The sequence below is a fragment of the Narcine bancroftii genome, chromosome 1 (assembly GCF_036971445.1).
Source record: "Narcine bancroftii isolate sNarBan1 chromosome 1, sNarBan1.hap1, whole genome shotgun sequence".
Taxonomy (NCBI): domain Eukaryota; kingdom Metazoa; phylum Chordata; class Chondrichthyes; order Torpediniformes; family Narcinidae; genus Narcine; species Narcine bancroftii.
The window spans coordinates 55,276,534-55,296,137 of NC_091469.1; the positions used below are offsets into that span (position 1 = coordinate 55,276,534).

The 19,604-nt window shown below is 38.5% G+C and overlaps 1 protein-coding gene across 2 annotated transcripts in view; it reads right to left on the minus strand.

Annotated features, from left to right (window-relative positions):
• The window catches only part of plaa (phospholipase A2-activating protein), a 55,125-nt gene that overhangs the window by 16,023 nt on the left and 19,498 nt on the right, over window positions 1-19,604 (minus strand). For both annotated transcript variants that reach the window (XM_069927047.1, XM_069927057.1), the window contains 4 exons: window positions 18,552-18,687; window positions 16,558-16,727; window positions 10,124-10,281; window positions 9,034-9,253 (listed from right to left, as the gene is read on the minus strand). In XM_069927047.1, coding sequence (XP_069783148.1) covers window positions 9,034-9,253; window positions 10,124-10,281; window positions 16,558-16,727; window positions 18,552-18,687 — 684 coding nt within the window. The remainder of the gene's footprint in view (window positions 1-9,033; window positions 9,254-10,123; window positions 10,282-16,557; window positions 16,728-18,551; window positions 18,688-19,604) is intronic.

Genomic DNA, 19,604 nt, shown 5'->3' on the forward strand with positions numbered 1-19,604 from the left:
GAGAGGAGGAGCAGCGATGGAGAGAGGAGGAGCAGCGATGGAGAGAGGAGCAGCAGCGATGGAGAGAGGAGGAGCAGCGATGGAGAGAGGAGGAGCAGCGATGGAGAGAGGAGGAGGAGCAATGGAGAGAGGAGGAGCTACAGGAGGAGCAGCGATGGAGAGAGGAGGAGCAGCGATGGAGAGAGGAGGAGCAGCGATGGAGAGAGGAGGAGCAGCGATGGAGAGAGGAGGAGCAGCGATGGAGAGAGGAGGAGCAGCGATGGAGAGAGGAGGAGCAGCGATGGAGAGAGGAGCAGCAGCGATGGAGAGAGGAGGAGCAGCGATGGAGAGAGGAGGAGCAGCGATGGAGAGAGGAGGAGGAGCAATGGAGAGAGGAGGAGCTACAGGAGGAGCAGCGTTGGAGAGAGGAGGAGCTACAGGAGGAGCAGCGATGGAGAGAGGAGGAGCTACAGGAGGAGCAGCTCAGAATGTAGCAAAAGGAGCTAAAAAAGCAAGAAGCAACTGGAACGAGAAAAAAATTGCTGTGAATGAGGCCAGGCGACAGGCACTAGAAGGCTCAGTGGCATTTCGTGCTCGAAGTAAATTATCAAAAGCATCAAGTTTTGATGAAGGACTTCAGAAAAACAAACTATTAATTACCAAAGCTGAGCCAGTGTGACAGCCACAGTGCAGGCTTGGTCCCTTATATAGGCAGGTCAATACACAGAGCTGAGCCAGTGACAGAATCACAAGAAGGGCTTAGTCAAGGACAAAGCAGATTAAGACACCATGCTAAGCCAGTGCTATAATCACAAGATGAGCTTGCTCTTGGACCAGGCAGGTTAAGACACTGGGCTGAGCCAGCACTGAAGATGTGAGATGTGCAAGATCCCAAATTAAATGGGTAGATCCAAGGAGCCAGAGATCAAAGCCTAATGATGGCCACATAGGACAACGAGCAAAATGCCAGTCATACCAAGCGCTTCCAGGAAGTATTAGAAACCCGGGTGGACAAAGTAACGTACCCCTAGGGATGACAAGATGAGATAGCTGCATCATTAACATACTTTCTTTTCTCTGCCTAAGAGATTTCATATTTTTATGCTGACCTCCCCTTGAATTCTATTTGTTTATAAAAAGATTTGAATGCATTTTTGAAAATAAGCGTCAAAGCCAGGATTGTTTATATTTTTTGCAGCAGTACATGAAGGGACCACCACAAGAACTCAAAGAGCTGGCAACATATGAATCCTGAAGTAGGATTCAAACAGGGTAAGTGGTTACTAGAGAAGCATTTTGGTGACAAGTATAAAACTTCTAGTGCTTATTTACAGAAGGCTCTTCCATGGTCGTTAATAAGACCAGAAGACATGAATGGTTTACAAGCTTACACCCTCTTTTTAAGAGGAGTTTGGTATCTTTGAGAGCTTAATATAACTCAGAATATGGTAAACATTGTGTATAAATTACCCAACCAGATGAGAGAATTATGGAGAAATCAAGTTGTTGAATAGCAAAGAAGAGATAATGTGACAGCTACTTTTAAGGATTTGGTGGAATTCATTAAAGGACAAATAAATGTTGTCACAGATCCAGTGTATGAAATTAAAGTTACTCAAACAGTGAGTAAAGAAGTTGAAATGTCCAAATCGTATCCTCAAGCAAAATTGAAAAGTACATTTGTCACCTCCCTAATAGTTACGTTTAAAGAAATTAAGGAAACTGAAAGTTCGCCTGTTGTGAAGAAATGTTTGTTATGTAATGATAAGTCCGATTTGGAAAAGTGCACAAATAGAAATATATGAAGAAAATCGCCTTATTGAAGGAAAATTAAGGGTCTTTTCACTGTCTGCGAAGGACACATCAGCAAAACTTGCAAAAAGTGACTCATCTGTGATACATGTAATCAAGAGAAGATCAGAGAGCAGTTGACAAAAATGGAGAATTAGTTATAAATAGAATTTGTAAAACCAAGCAGAAGAATAACTGCTAAAGAAATGAACACAGTAATCAAAGAAAGGAATTAAGTCTTTTCAAGATGCATACAGTTAAGAGGAGATTCATTTTTTGAAAGAGAACAAGTCATTGCTTCATGACACAGGACAACTGACCATGGAAAACAATCAAGGTACATTTTTGACGACTCAGTTAATAAATGTAGAGAGAATACAACCATAGAAGCTACAGCACAGAAAACAGGCCATTTAGCCCTCAAGCCTGTGCCAACCACTATTTTGTAAGACCCACTGACCTGCTCCTACTCCATAACCCTCCAGATGTCTCCCATCCATGTATTTATCCAACCTATTTTTAAAACTCAAGATTCAGCCAACATTCACCACATCAGATGGGAGCCCATTCCACACTCTCACCACTGAGTGAAGTACGTTCCCCCAATGCTCCCCTTTATTCCCATAGTGTCCCCCTTTAATCTTAAAACTATGAATCTAATTAAAAAAAACTTCAAGATAAAATGTCAGAAAATGAGAGCAAATTGAAAGTTGTAAAATTGGATCCAGAATTACAAAGGACAATAGAAGCCAGAGTGGCTATTGATCAAATTGAGGAATCAATGTAGTTTGAGTCCTTCCTTTTCTACAACAAAACGCAGAAGAAAAAGAGATAGAAGACGTGTCTTGTGCCCGCAAGGAAGTGAATACCTTGTAAACTAAAAATGGCTTTATGAACAGACAGATTACGAAAATCTGTCTTTTACAAGAAGCAGAAAGCTTTAATGATTGACTTTCACTTTCTTTTGAAAATTTACCCAATGTATTACTGTTTGATTTTATTTTCTTTGTAGTGGTAATTAATTTTAGATGTAATAATTAGGGGCTGGTATTGTAAGGGTTAAAATGACTTGCAAACACATATTTGAAAGAAATCCAGGAGCTAGAATATTATTTATAAATTCTTTGAGTGTCTCTATAACAACCTTTAGCCAAGGTATTTTCTCTGTGTTTAATATAAACAAGGTTCATTCTGAATTTGCTTTTGTACTGTGTAGAACTAGGGTTGTCCTGAAAATTTATTTCACCATATACTTTTGAAAGTATTAACATATTAATATTTTATTGTCCATTTATTAGTCTAAATTGGTTTAATTATTTAATAGTTCAAATAATCAGTGAAAAACTCAATGCTACTTTAGAACAGACTTTTCATTGATGAGTTAAAACAATGTCTGCATGTTGCTCAAGCTATTATCACAAGATAAAGGAGCAGAAGTAAGCCATTTGGCCTATCAAGTCTGATTATAAAGGGAAATAGTCTCAATAATTGGTTAAACACAACGTACTATGCACAAAACCACATTGACTATTCCTAATCAGTTTATGGCTATCCAAATAATTGTATATCCGATCTCTTATGGCCAATAATTTCCAGGATTACTTTTGGAGTCTTTTTTAAACATAAGCTACCCTCCAATTTCAACACTAGCATCCCTCAAGGTCTGAGGGAATATCTTGTCAGCCCCTGGGTATTTATCAACCCTTATTTGCACTTCTTCCTCTTTAATCTGTACAGGTTCCATTACCTCACTGCTTGTTTTCCTTACATCCCACAATATCAGTTTTCTGAGTGAATACTGATGAAAAAGCATTTAAGATCTCCCCCATTTCTTTTGACTCCATACAAAACCAACCACTTTAATCTTCAAGGGGACCAATTTTATCCCTTACTACCCCTTTACTCTTAATATACCTACAGATACCCTTAGGATTTTCCTTCACATTGCCACAGCAACCTCATATCTTCTTTCAGCCTTCCTGATCTTTCTTGAGGTTTTTCTTGCATTTTAAAAAAAATTTTGCTCAAGTACCTCATTTTCCCTCAACATATATACCTGCTATAGACCTCTCTCATCTGAGCCAGAACCCCAATATCCCTTGAAAACCAAAGTTCCTTATATCTTCTATCCTTGCCTTTGATCCTGGCAGGAATATACAAACTCTGTATTCTCAAAATTTCACCTTTGAAGGTCCTCCACTTACCTTGCACATCCTTGCCTGAAAACAACGTATCCCAATCCATGCATTCTAGATGCTTTCTCATTTCCTCAAAATTAGCCAGTCTCCAATAACCCAAGGTCCAGACCTACCCTTCTCCATAATTAACTTGAAACTAATGTAATTCATGGTTGCCTCCTGTGTTAGCTCCAGAAGAGGTCCTCTGATACAAGGTCAATCAGGACCACAAAGGCACTAACCCTCTGCAACTTGTCCCATCAATGTCGACAGCAACAAGGTCCCTCAGCTTCTTTCCTAAAATCCAGAATAAGTTCCTTGGTCTTACTGATGTTGAGAGCAAGATTCTTGTTCTGGCACCACCCAACCAGACTCTTGATCTCTATCCTGCATTCAACTGATTAATTCCAGTTATTTGGCCAACTATGATGGAGTTGACAGCCAATTTATAGATTGTATTGATGCCAAACTTGTCTATGCTGTTCTAAGTGTAAAGGGAATAGAAGAGGGGACAAAGCATGCAGCCTGGAATAGCCTGTGCTTATGGTCAGCACGGAAGAAGCAACAGCACCAATCAGCTGATTTGGGTCTGCCGATAAGGAAGGGAAGTAATTGTGATTATTAAAGCATGGATTTAAGGTAATAGAGGAATGATTTTTATCTTGGATATTCAAGCGGTAGAATAAATTTGGAAATTTATAGAAGAAACCACATGAGGCATATAATGTTGGTGGGAGTTGCCAATGGGACAGCACACAGTGATAGGCACAATATAAATGGGTAAACAAAAGATCATATAATAGTAATGAGAGATTTCAGTCTACTTGGAGATTGATGAAACTACAAGCAATAATTATGTGCTTGACACATTCATAGAGTGCATAACAGAGAGTTTTCAAGATCTGCATTTTAAGAACTCAAAGGAATAAATCTGGTATTGCATGATGAAAAAGTTTTTTTTAAACGAAGTCCTGACATTTAAGGGATTGTTAAGAGACTGTGATCATAACACAATTAAACTTTACATAAAATTAGAAAATAATTTAGTTCCGTTGAAACCATGGTTTAAACCTTGATCAAGATGCCTCTATCTTTTTATAGATATAAAAAGGAGAAAACACAGCAACAAAAAAAAAAAGATAATAACAAAATGGCAAATAATTTCAAAAAATGCTTGTGTGTTGCCCGTCATCATAAAAGGCATAGTAAACCTATGAGAAATAATGCAAAGCTATGGACTCGTGAATACATTAGTTAAAAGAAAAATTAGCATGAAGCGAAAGGCAATAAGACTCCAGGATCTGATAGTCTACACACTATATTTTGAATAGTGTTGCCATTGAGATGCACAAGTTGTCATCTTCACTTTTTCATATACTGAAATGATTCCCACAGGCTGAAAAATAGCAAATACAAGCCTACAATTTAAGTAAGGACAAGGAGAGAAAACAGGGAACTAAAGACATTGGTAAGGAAAATGCTGGAATTTATTATTGTGATAGGAGGTCAGATCTTAATATGGGCTTAAACAGGAAAGTGTGAAGAAGCTGGGATTGTCGTGCAAAACACAAAAGGCTTGGAGAAACTCAGGTCATACAGCATCTATGAAGTACAGGATAACCAACTTTTGAGGCCTGACCCTTTCCTCAAGGTGTGAGCAAAAAAGCAGGCCAGTGTCTGAATAAAAAAGCTGGCGTGAAGAGAGGAGGGAGGAGCACTGCTTAACAGGCAAGAGATCAAAGGTGAGAGGGTAGAAGAGAGGGGGTGCAGAATTGGTGGTAAGACAGAGGAATAGGGAAAGATAGAGATTCAGTGGAGAGATTTAATGGAAACAGGAGAACTCGGTTAATGCCTTCTTGTTAGAGACCGCCCAGCCATAATATTGTCATTCCTCCAATGGGGAGATCTCTGTTAATGCAGTGGACAAAACAAAGGTGCAAAATGCAATGATCTCCCAGTCTTCGTCAGTCTCTCCAATGTAGAGATGACCATGATAGGAGCACCAGATGGAGTAAATGACAAATACTGATTCACAAGTATTGCTTCACTTGGAAAGACTGTTTGGGTCCAAATGTAGCATTTCTTGCTGTCACAGGAGTAGGTACTAAAAGGGCGATCGTGGAAAGGGATGAGTGGACAATAAGGTTGAGGGAGCAGTCCCGACAGAAAGCAGAGAGCAAGATGAGATCATGTTGTCGATGATAAAATCATGTAGGTGGCAGAACTTGTGGAGGATATATTGGCTGATGGGATGGCAGGTGAGGACAAGGGGAATCCTGTCCTTGATGTGTCTCAAGGAAGAGGGGCCAAGGAAGATTTGCAGGAAATAGAGGAGACAAAGGTAAAGGGCTGCTTTGATGGCAGTGGAGGGGAAGCCATGTTTGTAGAAGGAGGACATCATAGATGTTCTGGAAAGGAAGACATCATCCTGGGAGGAGATGCAATGGAGCAGAGGAATTGAGAGAAAGGAGACAGGGTGTATATTCAAATTGGCTGTGGGAGTTGGTAGGTTTGTAGAAAATATCTGTAGAGTTGGATCTTGAGATGAAGGCAGAGAGATTGAGAAAGGGGAGTGGGAGATGGATCAAGTGAATTTGAGGTTGGAGTGAAAGTTATTGTTTAATATATTTGCTACAAGCAGCAAGGATATTAATTTTGCCTAACAATATTTCATGGCCCCTCATTGCCCTCCTACTTTCTTTTTAAAAGTATCCCAACACAATCAATATTCATGAAGGGCCTCACCGGTTTTCAATACTTAAATTACCTTCCAAATTCTTTTTTTTCCAGTCCTCTTTATCAAACCCTCAATATTGCTTGATATCCAGATAAGCTGGACTTGATTTCCTCACCTCTCACCTTTAAGGCAACATATTTGGCACAAATACTTAATATTTTGCTTTTAAAATAATATTTTTTTGTAAATTTACCCACAAATGGCAGCTCCCAGTCTTCCTTTGCCTGATTTGGTCTACTGTTGTTGATATTGGTCATCAATTCAGGGTCTTAATTTCTGCACCCCCATTATCATTTTTCATACCTTGAAACTAAAAGTAATGGGCTATGTACCAAAATGCTAACGCCCGACTTCATTCCCTTGTCCAAGACTGCCCCTTCTCTCGTCGAGCTTTCTGCTTAGTGGCTCAAAAAGCTCTCCTGGATGTGTTTTTTTTTCCTTTAAATATTCTGCCCCCCTTAAGCCTTTCATTTAAAGGCAATCAGAGTCAATGTTTGGAAAATTAAAATCACATACTCCAACCTTATTGCTCTAAAATCAGTGATTTTCCTGCATAAGTGCTCTTCTATCTCTGGATGTCTGTTGGAAGCCAATAGCACAAACCCAGCAAAGTAATCACCACTTTTTTTATGCTGAAGCTTCACCCACATGGACTAATGTGAAAAGGTTTCATTACTATAGTAATGGTCTCTTTATCAATGTGACAATGCCTGCCCTCTTCTGCTTTCTTCTTCATCATGCCTGATTTCTATATTTTGGAATGCTCTAGTGCCAACACAATGCCTCTTCTAACCAAATCTCTGTGGTTGAAACATACACAATATTAATAGAATATTTATATTGCTTCAGCCAGATGGTCAATTTGCAAAGGCCAAATGCAGGAATATTATATTATACACCTTATATTTAAAGTATAAAGAAGTTTTGAACTGGCATGTGGGTTCATGTGCAGAAGCGACAAAATTAATTAAAGTTTTGGATATCCAAATCTATTGTTGCATTGTCATTGGATTCTAAATGGAGCATGAGCTCGTTGAGATTACCTAGCAGTTATGCCACGTAATCTTCTCAAAGCTCCTGCGCCATAGAACTTTACAGCACAAGCCCTTCAGCCCACAATGTTGTGACGACCTATATAAACCTACTCAACAATCTAAACCTTCCCTATCTCACACCTATAACTCTCTATTTTTTCTGAAGCCATGTGCCTATCTAAGAGCCCTATTCAAGATTCCAATACCACCTCGCCAATGCATTCCAGGCACCCATTACTCTGTGTAAAAATACTCATCCCGACAACTCGCTTAAACTTTCCTCCCTTCACTTTACGCAGATGTCTTCTGTTATTTGCTACTGTCACATAGAAAAAGGGTCCTGGCTGTCCATCCTATCTCTGCCTCTCAATCCCATAGACCTTTATTAACTCACCTCTTATCCTCCTCTCCAGAGAAAATCCCTAGGTCTGTTAATCTTGCCTCAGAAGAGACGTTCTCCGAACCAGGCAACATCCTGGTGAATCTCCACTATCAGGTCATACACAGCATAGGATTGGCAGACCAATTAATTTTTATGAATATTAATACTACCAACTTGAACAGCAGTACTTGGGTGGAACGGTTCACATAGTTGTTAGCACAAGGATGTTAAAGAGCCAGCAACTGGGTTTCAAATCCTGTGCTGTCTGCAAGAGCTTGTACGTTCTCCCTGTAAATGCATGGGTTCCCTCTAGGTGTTTTGGTTTCCTCCCACATACTTAGGGAAATATGCTGATTGCTTATATGCTTGTAATTGAGCAGTGTGGCCCATGGGCCAGAAAAGCCTGTTACTCCAAATTTTAAAAACCAACACCAACCGAGGGCAGACATAGAAAACTATAAGTTAAAAACATACTGTGACAATTTTGCAATTAGAATAAAAGTCAATAGTTCCAAGAACTTTTCCCCCAGGCAACAAGAACAATCCATTAACATTTTAATATAAAAATCTATTAACTTTTCTTCTACCAAATTTGTAAAATTCAGAAAGCATTTATTCAGTTTTCAAGACTATCCAACAGTTTACTGCAACTTTTTAAAATAAATATTTAAAACTATTTGGAAGCTTACAATCATTCTGGTGAACTTTTAAAATATAGCAGTTCAATATACGAGCCCTGCATTGGGCAAGTACACTAAAAGGATTTGGTCCCTGTCACAATGTTTCCCCTCAAAAGCATTACTGTAGTTGTGAGATTTGGTCAAAAGTTTTCAGTGCTGATTCTGAAAGCAAGTTATACCCTTTGCATCTAATTCTGTAAGCAAGTATGCATGTATACCATATGCATAACTTTCAACACATTAACCCACTAACCTGTGAAGGGATCCGAGAACCCAGTGCCTGTTGATCCTAATGTATGCCCTTTTGTATTCTCAACAATGAAATTCGCAACCTGATCTAGGAACATTGGATTCAGGTCATTCTTTTGCAAGAAATTGTGCGCAACAAGCCATGGATCTTCAGTAACATTATATGGCAGTTTCATTGAAGGTCCGCTCTCATTAATATCTATGGTAAATACATAATCAAACTCCTAAATTGGGAAGAAAAACATTCTTAGCTTTTAATGTCATTTAAGATTCAAGATTAGTCACCTTAAACATAATTACACATACATTGACTGTTTTATGGAAAAAGACAGAATATCCAGAGCAATCAATCAGGAAACATCCATAGAAAAAAGGACAGCCAACATATTGGGTCATGTTCCTTTTTCGGTCTTGACTCAAAAACAGTGACTGTTCTTTTCTCTCCATTAATGCTACCCAAGTCACCATCTCCCTCCAGCTTCTTATTCTTTGCTCAAGATTCTAGCATTTGCAGCTGTTGTTTCAGAAAATATCTATTTTGATATTGAACACAACAGATGACACATTAAACGGTCCAACATTAAAGCTTAAGGTAAATAATAGAGAAGATAAAGCATTCAGAATACAATATGTATGTGTTCCATCATTTTAGTCCAGGCAACATGGTACTTGTACAATTAAATGGCACTCAGAGGTGTGGACCTATGTGGATACAACAAGAATACTTGGAAGCAGGATAGGTTAAGAAGAAATACAATTGTTCAGTCACAAAGGATTAGGTTTTCCAGAAATATGCTTATTGAATATTTTATTTATGCATTGGGGAGGGGGAAGAGATAGATTTGGCAAAGAACTCATGATGGATTGCAACTAATAAATCATTATATGATTATCAGAGCCTACACTTGAATGATCCAGAAACCAAATAAAATAGAGATGGCAAAGATTATCTTGATTTCCATTAATATCCTTTCTAACATGCAAAAACCATTCATTTGAAAATATCTATAAACTAATTTATATTATATTCTATACTAAAGGAGACTATTTTGGATCAAGCGCATTAGATGCCGTTCCTTAATTATAAAACATACTTTGCCTTCATAAAGAACTTTGCCTGAGGTCCTCTGAGTTCCTCCTGATGAGCCAACCACATCACCAATCTTTATCCACCGCTGATCAACACTACTCCATTGATAAGCTTGAACAGTATCTCCAACCCTGATAAGTCGTGTTTGACCTTCCTTTGTGCCTGAAATAAAAATCAAATTCAAATACTGAATACTGTGGCCAAAGCAGAATCAGAATTTGTCATGAACAAGTCATGAAATTCAGTGTTTTGTGGCAGCACCATAGTGCACATGTTCATATAACCATTTTACATTACTATTAAAAAAAAAGTAAAATTAATAATGCACAAAAAGTAAGGCAGTATATATGGTTCATTCAGGAATCAGATGGCAGCGGGGAACAAGCTGTCTTTGTGCTCGTCTTTCGGCTCCTGTACCTCCTTCCCAATGGTAGCAGAGTGAAGAGAGCATGACCTGGGTGTTGTGGGTCTTTGAGGAGAGAGGCTGCTTTTTTAAGACACCACCTCTTGTAAATATCCTCAATGCAGTGAAGTCTGGTGCCTGTGATGTTGCAGGTCAAGTTAACAAGCCTCTGTAGTTTATTATTTTCCTGAGAGTTGGTGCCTCCAAACCAGTGATACAACCAGCAAGAATGCTTTCCACAGTACACCTGTAGAAGTTTGAGTTTTCAGTGATACACTGTACCTCCTCAAGCACCTCACAAAGTATAGCCTCCGACGGGCCATCTTGGTGATTGCATCAACATGAAGGCTCAGGACAGATCCTTAGAGATGTTGACACTCAGGAATTTGAAGTTCTTGATCCTCTCCACTAATGAGTCCTCCATGAGGGTTGGGTTGAGATTCCCAGACTTCCCCCTGAAGTCCACAACCATCTCCTTGGTTTTGTTGACATTGAGTGCAAGGGTATTGTTGTTACACCATTCAATAAGCTGATCTATCTCCCTCCTATACACTTCCTCATTGCAGTTTGTGATTTTGCCAACAATTGTGGTGTCATCCGCAAACTTGTAGATAGCATTGGAATTGTGCCTGGCCACACAGTCATGGGTGTATAACAAGTAGAGCAGTGGGCTAAGCACACATCCTTGGGGTGCCCCCGAGTTGATAATCAGTGAGGTGGAGACTTGGTTTCCAATTGGTCTGACTGTGGTCTTCAAATGAAAAAGTCAAGGATCCAGTTGCAGAGTGGGGTACAGAGGTCTAGAATTTGTAGCTTCTTGACCAGCACTGAAGGAATAACTGCATTGAAGGCCAGCTGTAGCTCATGAAAAGCAGCCATATGCATAAATTGCTGTTTTCGAGGTGATCCAGAACTGTGTGGAGAGCCAGCGATATTTGCATCTGCTGTGGAGCGATTGTGACGAACTGATGTCACAGGTTGAAAAATTTTAGAAAAATCTCCAAGTTGAATTTTGAGTTTTTGGTGTTGGAGTCACTCTGTTTGGATTGTGTTTTGGTGAGAATTAAACATTATTTCATGCTTAAAATGCCTTCCGTTCTTGTTGTTTAAGCACTGTTACAAGTGATTTGCTGTTGCTACTGGGCTGCTTTCAGTTATCTGAAAATACTGTTTATCCAAAATAGGCCCAGTCCCAACCATTTTGGATAATTGGAGTTGTACTGTATCTTATTCTAGGTTTGTCCCCAATTTGAAGTTTTTGTTTAAAAAGTTCTCTTTCAAAGCACAGATATGTTAAAACCATAATTTGTGTCATAAAACTGGTGGGCTGGGAAGCCTGTTGAAGTCTTGATTTTCTTTAGAATTAAAGATATTTGTTCACATTGAAAACAAACACAAACATAAACATTACTCTTTCATTATGTTCGAAATTCATTGTAATTCACAAACAATGAGATAGTGTTTCTTATTTTGTCATAAAAAATAACTTTGATTGATGAACGTATCAATCTCTCCAATAGGTATAAGAATTATGCAACTTTGACCAGTTTAAAGTACATCCATATGATTAAACTGCCAATAATCTAATTTTAATACAGTCAGAAAGCACTGTCTATTGATATATACAGTTTATTTCAAGCTATTATAGATATATTTTTTAAAAAGATGGTATGGAAGAATGATTATGGTTTTTCCTGTCATCCCAATGATCACATGACAAAGGCATCCAGGTCTAACAAGACCGTATTTGAGAGTATAGTTGTTTTACCAAAGCTAAATAACTAGAGATATCCACAAAAGTAGAAGGATTAACGTGATTCCTCAAGTTAGAATATTATCCAACAAGGAGAGATTATGTTGAATAGACATGCGTTTTCAGGAGTTTAAAAATATGATGAAATATATTAATTATTTAAGATTCTTGGAGCTATTCTCAGGGTAGATGTTAAAAGGATATTTTGCTGAGCTGACAGGACAACTAGGTTGAAATTATCACCATAATGATTTAGCAATTTAAGGCATATTATTTTCCTAAATCATTGGGACTCTCCCGTTTATTCAAGATTAGAATCAATTCATTTTAGACATGAAGTGAATTACACAAGAAGAAAGACGGCACAGTGGAATAGAGGTCGATCTGCCGTAAAATATTGAAATTGCTGAGCTAGCTCAAAGGAACAATAGCACTCCTCCATTTCTCACTTTTTTTTTTAAACAAAAACAGTAAACCCCTGATATCCAGAATTCAAGCAACCAGCAAAAAAAAGGAAAATAAACAGATTTAAAGAAAAAGGAATAAAATAACAGGTTAAAAAAAATGCAAGTTTAAAATTGTAAATGTTCTCTGAAGTGACAAACTTTTGGTGAAGATGGGAGCAAATATTCAGCCAGCAGAGTGACTTGGTTGTTCTTTGCTTCCAGCAGCTGTTTGAATAAAGTTGTGTGAAACAGCAAATGGTGTCACCCAGAATGAAGAGCTGGTTGATGTCGCTCGCTGATGGGGTGACTCTCTTAAGGAGTCTCCTCATCCTTGCTTAGTAAGAGTCGCCCTGTAAACTTTATCTGTAAACTTGGGGGAGGGAGGATTAATTATCTAATTATTGTTCATCTTTTAGGTGGTTCAATGGAGGGGGAGGAACCTACAGTTGCATCAATGGTTAAATGTTCTTAAAGAATGGGACTGGAAATAAAATTAAATGCTTTAAGATTTACATATTACATAGAAACATAGAAGATAGGAGCAGGAGTAGGTCATTCGACCCTTCGAGCCTGCTCCGCCATTCAACGAGATCATGGCTGATCTTAAAGTTCAGTACCCCATCCCCGCCTTCTCTCCGTAACCTTTAATACCCTTATACTGAAGAAATAGATCTAATTCCCTCTTAAATATATTTAATGAACCTGCCTCTACTGCCCTCTGTGGCAATGAATTCCACAGATTCACCACCTTCTGGGTAAAGAAATTCCTCCTCATCTCGGTCCTAAATGGTTTGCCTATTATCCTCAAACCATGGCCCCGGGTTCTGGATTTTCCCATCATTGCAAATATCCCATCTGCATTCATTCTGTCCAGTCCTGCCAGAATTTTATATGTCTCTATGAGATCCCCTCTCAATCTTCTAAACTCCAGCGAGTACAATCCCAATTTGCGCAATCTTTCCTCATAAGTCATTCCTGCCATTCCAGGTATCAGCCTGGTGAATCGCCTTTGCACTCCCTCCATTGCAAGAACATCCTTTCTCAGATAAGGTGACCAAAACTGCACACAATACTCCAGGTGGGGTCTCACCAAGGCCCTGTACAGCTGCAGTAAGGTATCCTTGTTCCTATACTCAAACCCTCTTGATATGAAGGCCAACATACCATTTGCCCTTTTAACCACCTGCTGTACCTGCATGCTCGCCTTCAGAGACTGATGTACAAGTACCCCTAGGTCTCTCTGCACTTTCCCATCTCTTAATCTATTGCCATCCAAATAGTAATCTGCCCTCCAGTTTGTGTTACCAAAGTGGATAACCTCACATTTATCCACACTGTAGTGCATTTGCCATGCATCTGCCCAGGCCCTCAATTTATCCAAATCACACTGGAGCTTCCTGACCCCCTCTTCCATGCACACAACCCCTCCTAGCTTAGTGTCATCTGCAAATTTGGAGATATTACATCCAATCCCCTCATCCAGATCATTAATGTAAATTGTGAACAGCTGGGGTCCCAGTACAGATCCCTGTGGCACCCCACTGGTCACCGCCTGCCACTCAGAAAACAAGCCATTTATCCCAACTCTCTGTCTTCTACCTGCCAGCCAGTTCTCAATCTACATCAATACTTTGCCCCCAATCCCTTGAGCCTTGATTTTGGAAGCCAGTCATTTATGTGGGACCTTATCAAAGGCCTTTTGGAAGTCCAGGTACACCACATCCACTGGCTATCCCCCATCTATTTTACCTGTCACCATCTCAAAGAATTCCAATAGATTTGTCAAGCACGATTTACCTTTTGTAAATCCATGTTGACTCCGTCCGATCCCTTCTCTGCTCGTCATATGCTCCGCTATTACATCCTTAATAACGGATTCCATTATTTTGCCCACTACTGATGTAAGGCTCACCGGCCTATAATTTCCCCGCTTTTTCTCTACCCCCCTTTTAAATAGTGGGGTAACATTAGCTACCCTCCAATCCATGGGTACTGATCCTGAGTCTATCGAGTTCTGGAAAATAATTCTTAAAGCATCTTATTCATGCAAGTAAAGTGTGTTTGGTGTAAGTACAGTACAGTATTTTTGTCTTTTAACCTGTTTATTCTTAATGCAGGTATATTAGTTATGTAATGAAAGAACAAGTCTCCAGGAACTGGAAAATACACTTATCCAGCATCTACCAATCTTCAGAGGTGCTGGATACTAGAGGTTTTACTGTATTTCAGTCCCTCTGTAGTACTACACTTCAAAGAAAAATAGTTTTAATGATATAAAGAATTCTTAAAGGTTACAAGATAAAAAAAAAGTTAATTGTTGATGACAATACGTCTGGTTTTGAACGAGGCAAAGACAAAATGCAAATACAGTTCTATAAAGGCATCCACATTATAATGTTATACAATTTACACAACAAACAGTAAGGTGAAATCATATAACAATTACAGCACTGAAACAGGCCATCATGGCCCTTCTAGTCCACACTGAAGCAAGTACTCTCCTCTCATCCCACCTACCTGCACCTTGCCCATAACTCTCCATTCCCCTCCCATCCATATACCTATCCAATTTTTCCTTAAATGACAAAATGAACCCTGCCGTCACTACTGTATGGAAGCTCATTCCATACAGCCACCACTCTCTGAGTGAAGAAGTTCCTCCTCAAGTTACTTCTAAACTTTTGCCCCTTAACTCATGACCTCTTGTTTCAATTTCTCCTACCCTCAATGGAAAAACCTATCTACATCAACTCTATCTTTCTCCCTCATAATCTTAAATACCTCTATCAAATCCCCCCTCAACCTTCTACGCTCCAAGGAATAAAGACCTAATATGCTCATTCTTTCTTTGTAATCTAGATTCTGAAACTCAGGTAGCATTTTCGTAAATCTTCTCTTCACTCTCCCTACCTTGTTGATATCCTTCTATAATTCGGTGACCAGAATTGCACACAATATTGCAAATTTGGCCTCACTAATGCCTTGAGCAGTCTCAACATCACTTCCCAACTCCTGTATTCATTCTATGCTTTGATTTATTAAGGCCAGCATACTAAAAGCCTTCTTCACCCTATCCACATGAGATTCTACCTTCAGGGAATGATGAACCATTACTCCTAGATATTTCTGCTCCACTGCATTCTTCAATGTACTCCCATTTACTACGCATGTCCGGTTTTGATTATTTCTTCCAAAATGGAAGCACTTCACACTTCTCAGCATTAAACTTTATCTGCAATCTTTAGCCTACTCTTCTAAGCAGTCCAAATCATTTGGCAATTTTTTGAAATCTTCTTCATTATCCACAATTCCACCTATTTTAGTATCATCCGCATATTTACTAATTCAATTTGCCACCCCATCATCCAGATCAAACAGCTTCCATGCTGGAGTGCTCAGACACAAAATGCACATGTGGAAGTCTGGAATATTCTGATGTGCTCAGTATAGCTGGTCTGCAGAAACCTTTGGAATTACCAGCTAGCTGTAAGTGCATTCTGGGCTACTAAATTTGTAAGCCTGTTTTGCCTTTAATAAGGATAATTGTATTTTTTTTTTCCACAATTTGTTGCACTCGAGTAAATGTAGTAACTAACTGGAATACATTCGGAAATAGAAAATACAAAGATCATTCAATAGCTTAATTCAGTGAATTTTTCTCAGCAAGGAAAATGTACAGTTTCACCTCAAAATATTGCAAAGAAATAAGCACTTGTACAATATACATTTTTTTTTGATTCTGTAGATAAAAATATTAAACAAAATCAAATTATTTTAGCATTCATAAAACAGACTTCAAATTTTAACCAAATTCAAAAAGAAATAACATCACGTACCAGGTTCATTCAGGTGTTCTTTTCCTGGAAGTTCATTGATATTTATATCTCCCAAATTACCAGTCTTGAGGTCAATAATTGTGCTGGACAACTCATTCTCAAAAGTCTGAATCTCTTCTGCAGAGGCTGTCCTATCTTCAGCTTCTGTAAATACTCTTATTACACCATCGCTGCAATGAAGTTCATCACCATATCAAAGAAACACAAATGAAACACAAATGAACAGTTAAACCTAGCATAATTTTAATTCTGATGCCACACCATACAAGGAGATATAACAGCTTGCAACCATCAAGCTTCATCAAAAGGCACATTTTAATGCATCTTAAAGCAAGGAGCAAGAAATAGAATTACATAGGTTTGAGCATTAAGAGTTTTGAGAAGGTCTTTGCTACCAGTGGAACAAAATTCAGAACTGGAAAGAGTTCAGCTGCAGAGATGTCACATTGTTGTGGAAGAGGGGGGAGGTTAGAAAGATAGCAAGCTGGCTGGTTGCATCACTGCCTGGTTGCATCACTGCCTGGTATGGAAGTGCCAACATTCAGGACAAGAAACAAGACTCCAGAAGGCAGCCTGCAACATCGCAGGCCAAAAACCACTCCATCAAGGACATCTACAAGAGGTAGTGTCTTAAGGATCTATCCTCAAGGATCCCCACCACCCAAACCATGCCTTCACTCTACAAGAGCCTAAAGATGAGCACTCAAAAGACAGCTTCTTCCCTGCTGTCATGAGATTCCTGAAAGATCAATGAACCAAAAACATTGCCTTACTTTGACTTTTCATGCACTATTTTTATTCATTGTATGGTAGTTTATATGAATGTTTGCACTGTGATGCTGCCACAATATAACAAATGTCATGACTTGTTCATGACAATAAATTTTGATCCTGAATATATCAAAAGAATAATAAATTTGAAACTGAGGTCATTGTAACTCAGTAACAGTAGAAAGTTCATACAAATTTGGATTTGTGCAAGAATTCATCCAGATGAACTCATCTCAACTGTTCTAATAGAATATAGTATACATAGATGATTGATAAATCTTTAAATCATTACAAAAATTATGTGTACACAAATAAAAGGGTTGGGCAAACATATTTCTTTTAAGATGTAGACATTCGCATCCAAAAATGCAGAAGGCCAAGGAATTTTCTGCTGTCCACATATCAGTGATTAAGTAACCATTTTACAAGTTCTGGCATTGTAATTGTCATCCAAGTTTATGTTTAAATTTTATTACTTAAATTGCTGCTTTCTGACTTTAAGAAACGGAACATTTTTATAATTTCAGGGTTCAAGTCCATAACTGTATGCAATTATATGTACAAAATTAATATTACAACAGGTGTAAATGTAAGTCAACAATGTAGATTTATTTATCTTGGCATATCACTCAGAACTCAGGAATAGGTGTTCCTGGAACAAGTGTAACAGTGCCAACCACATTTAAAAAAATTATCCCATAATAAGAGTAAGGCTGAACTAGAAGTCTGCAGATGCTGGAGAGAACAAGAATAATACACAAAAATGGAAGAGAAACTCAGCAGGTGGAAAGTAATAGGCCATATCGAGAACCAGGTTGCGGATTCAGCCCTCAATGAAACAGTAAAAGAAACTCAATTGGCACATGGCTTGTCGTGGAATGAGTCACTGAAATGATGTGCAGCAGTGGCCTTTGAGAGTTTAGCATGGGCTAAAAGTAGTGCAGCCACTCAGCATTGAGGCAGAGTTGACAGCTGTCCCCTGGATGACTATGCATGTACTATTAGGAGGACTGACAATGCTGTAGGATTTCCTTCCTTTCGTTTTGCTGCACACCACTCAATAACCTTGAGACTTCTCTCTGGTAACAAGGATATTTCTATTATTTACTCAATGATCTTTTTGCTTAGCACGTGTTCATCAGTAAATCAACAAGTTCAGATCCCGAAAAGAATCTACTAAATTCGTAGTACATTCATTGCAAACAATTAGTCAGAAACTTTACCTTGAACCCACAACAATATCACCATTATCCATGACACAGCAGGACCAAATAGACTGAGCTGGAAGCCTAATAGTTTGAGTGCATTCTCCATCCTTCCAGATCCTCAAAGATTGATCCTCCCCAGTGGTAACAAAATCTAAAAAGGAGACCAATACACAATATTGAGAAAAAAGTACAAATTGGAGCGAATAGACAAAGAAACTGACTTGATTACCCAAAGATGTAAAGCATTATTTTAGGGAAATTTTCCACTTTGATGGAATGAAAATACAAACCTAATAATGTAAACTTGCTCTAGTTAAATGTCATATTTTATCTCAAGTGGAATTCCCTGCTGTACTGAAGTTAAAATAAGATTTCTCTGCTACAATTAATTGTTTGACCCTTTTAAACATTTCATTACCACACTGACCTGTTCATGATAAACAATCTCACTTCCTCTCCCAATAATGAAAAAAAATTCAATGTAGGCCATGCTAAAGAATAGTGGAGCATCTAGTTTGAGTCATTGCATGTTTACTATGATGTGCCATGTATTCTTAATCAGAGCAATTTTGTGTTTTTTTTACATCAGTTCACTGTTTTACCATGAGATACTATTACCACAACAGCTAAAGGAAACAAGATCCTTTCAAAAATTGGAAGGAAGAATTAATGATGGGGAATGTCAAATGGCAAAGTTGTATTTTTTGGTAGTCTACAGAGCATTAGGGGTGAGGAAATTCTCCCTTAACCAAGGCCTGGATGAAGCTTCCCTGATGAAATGTAATGACTGACTACAGAGGTTAACACTGTAAAATATCATGTTTAAAAAAAGTTTCAGAATATAGCAGCTGCTCCATCAGGATTACTGGTGAAGACTATATGTTAAGGAGGAAAAGGGAGTCAAGGTCCTTAATATAAAAAAAAACTGCAGATAATTAGAGGATATTAGCTTAACATCCATAATTGGGGAATCTATGAAGCAATCATCAAGAGACATCTGGATAAAAATGGTTCCATCAGGCAAATGCAGCATGAATTCAGAAAGGGCAGATCATGTTTACCTAATTT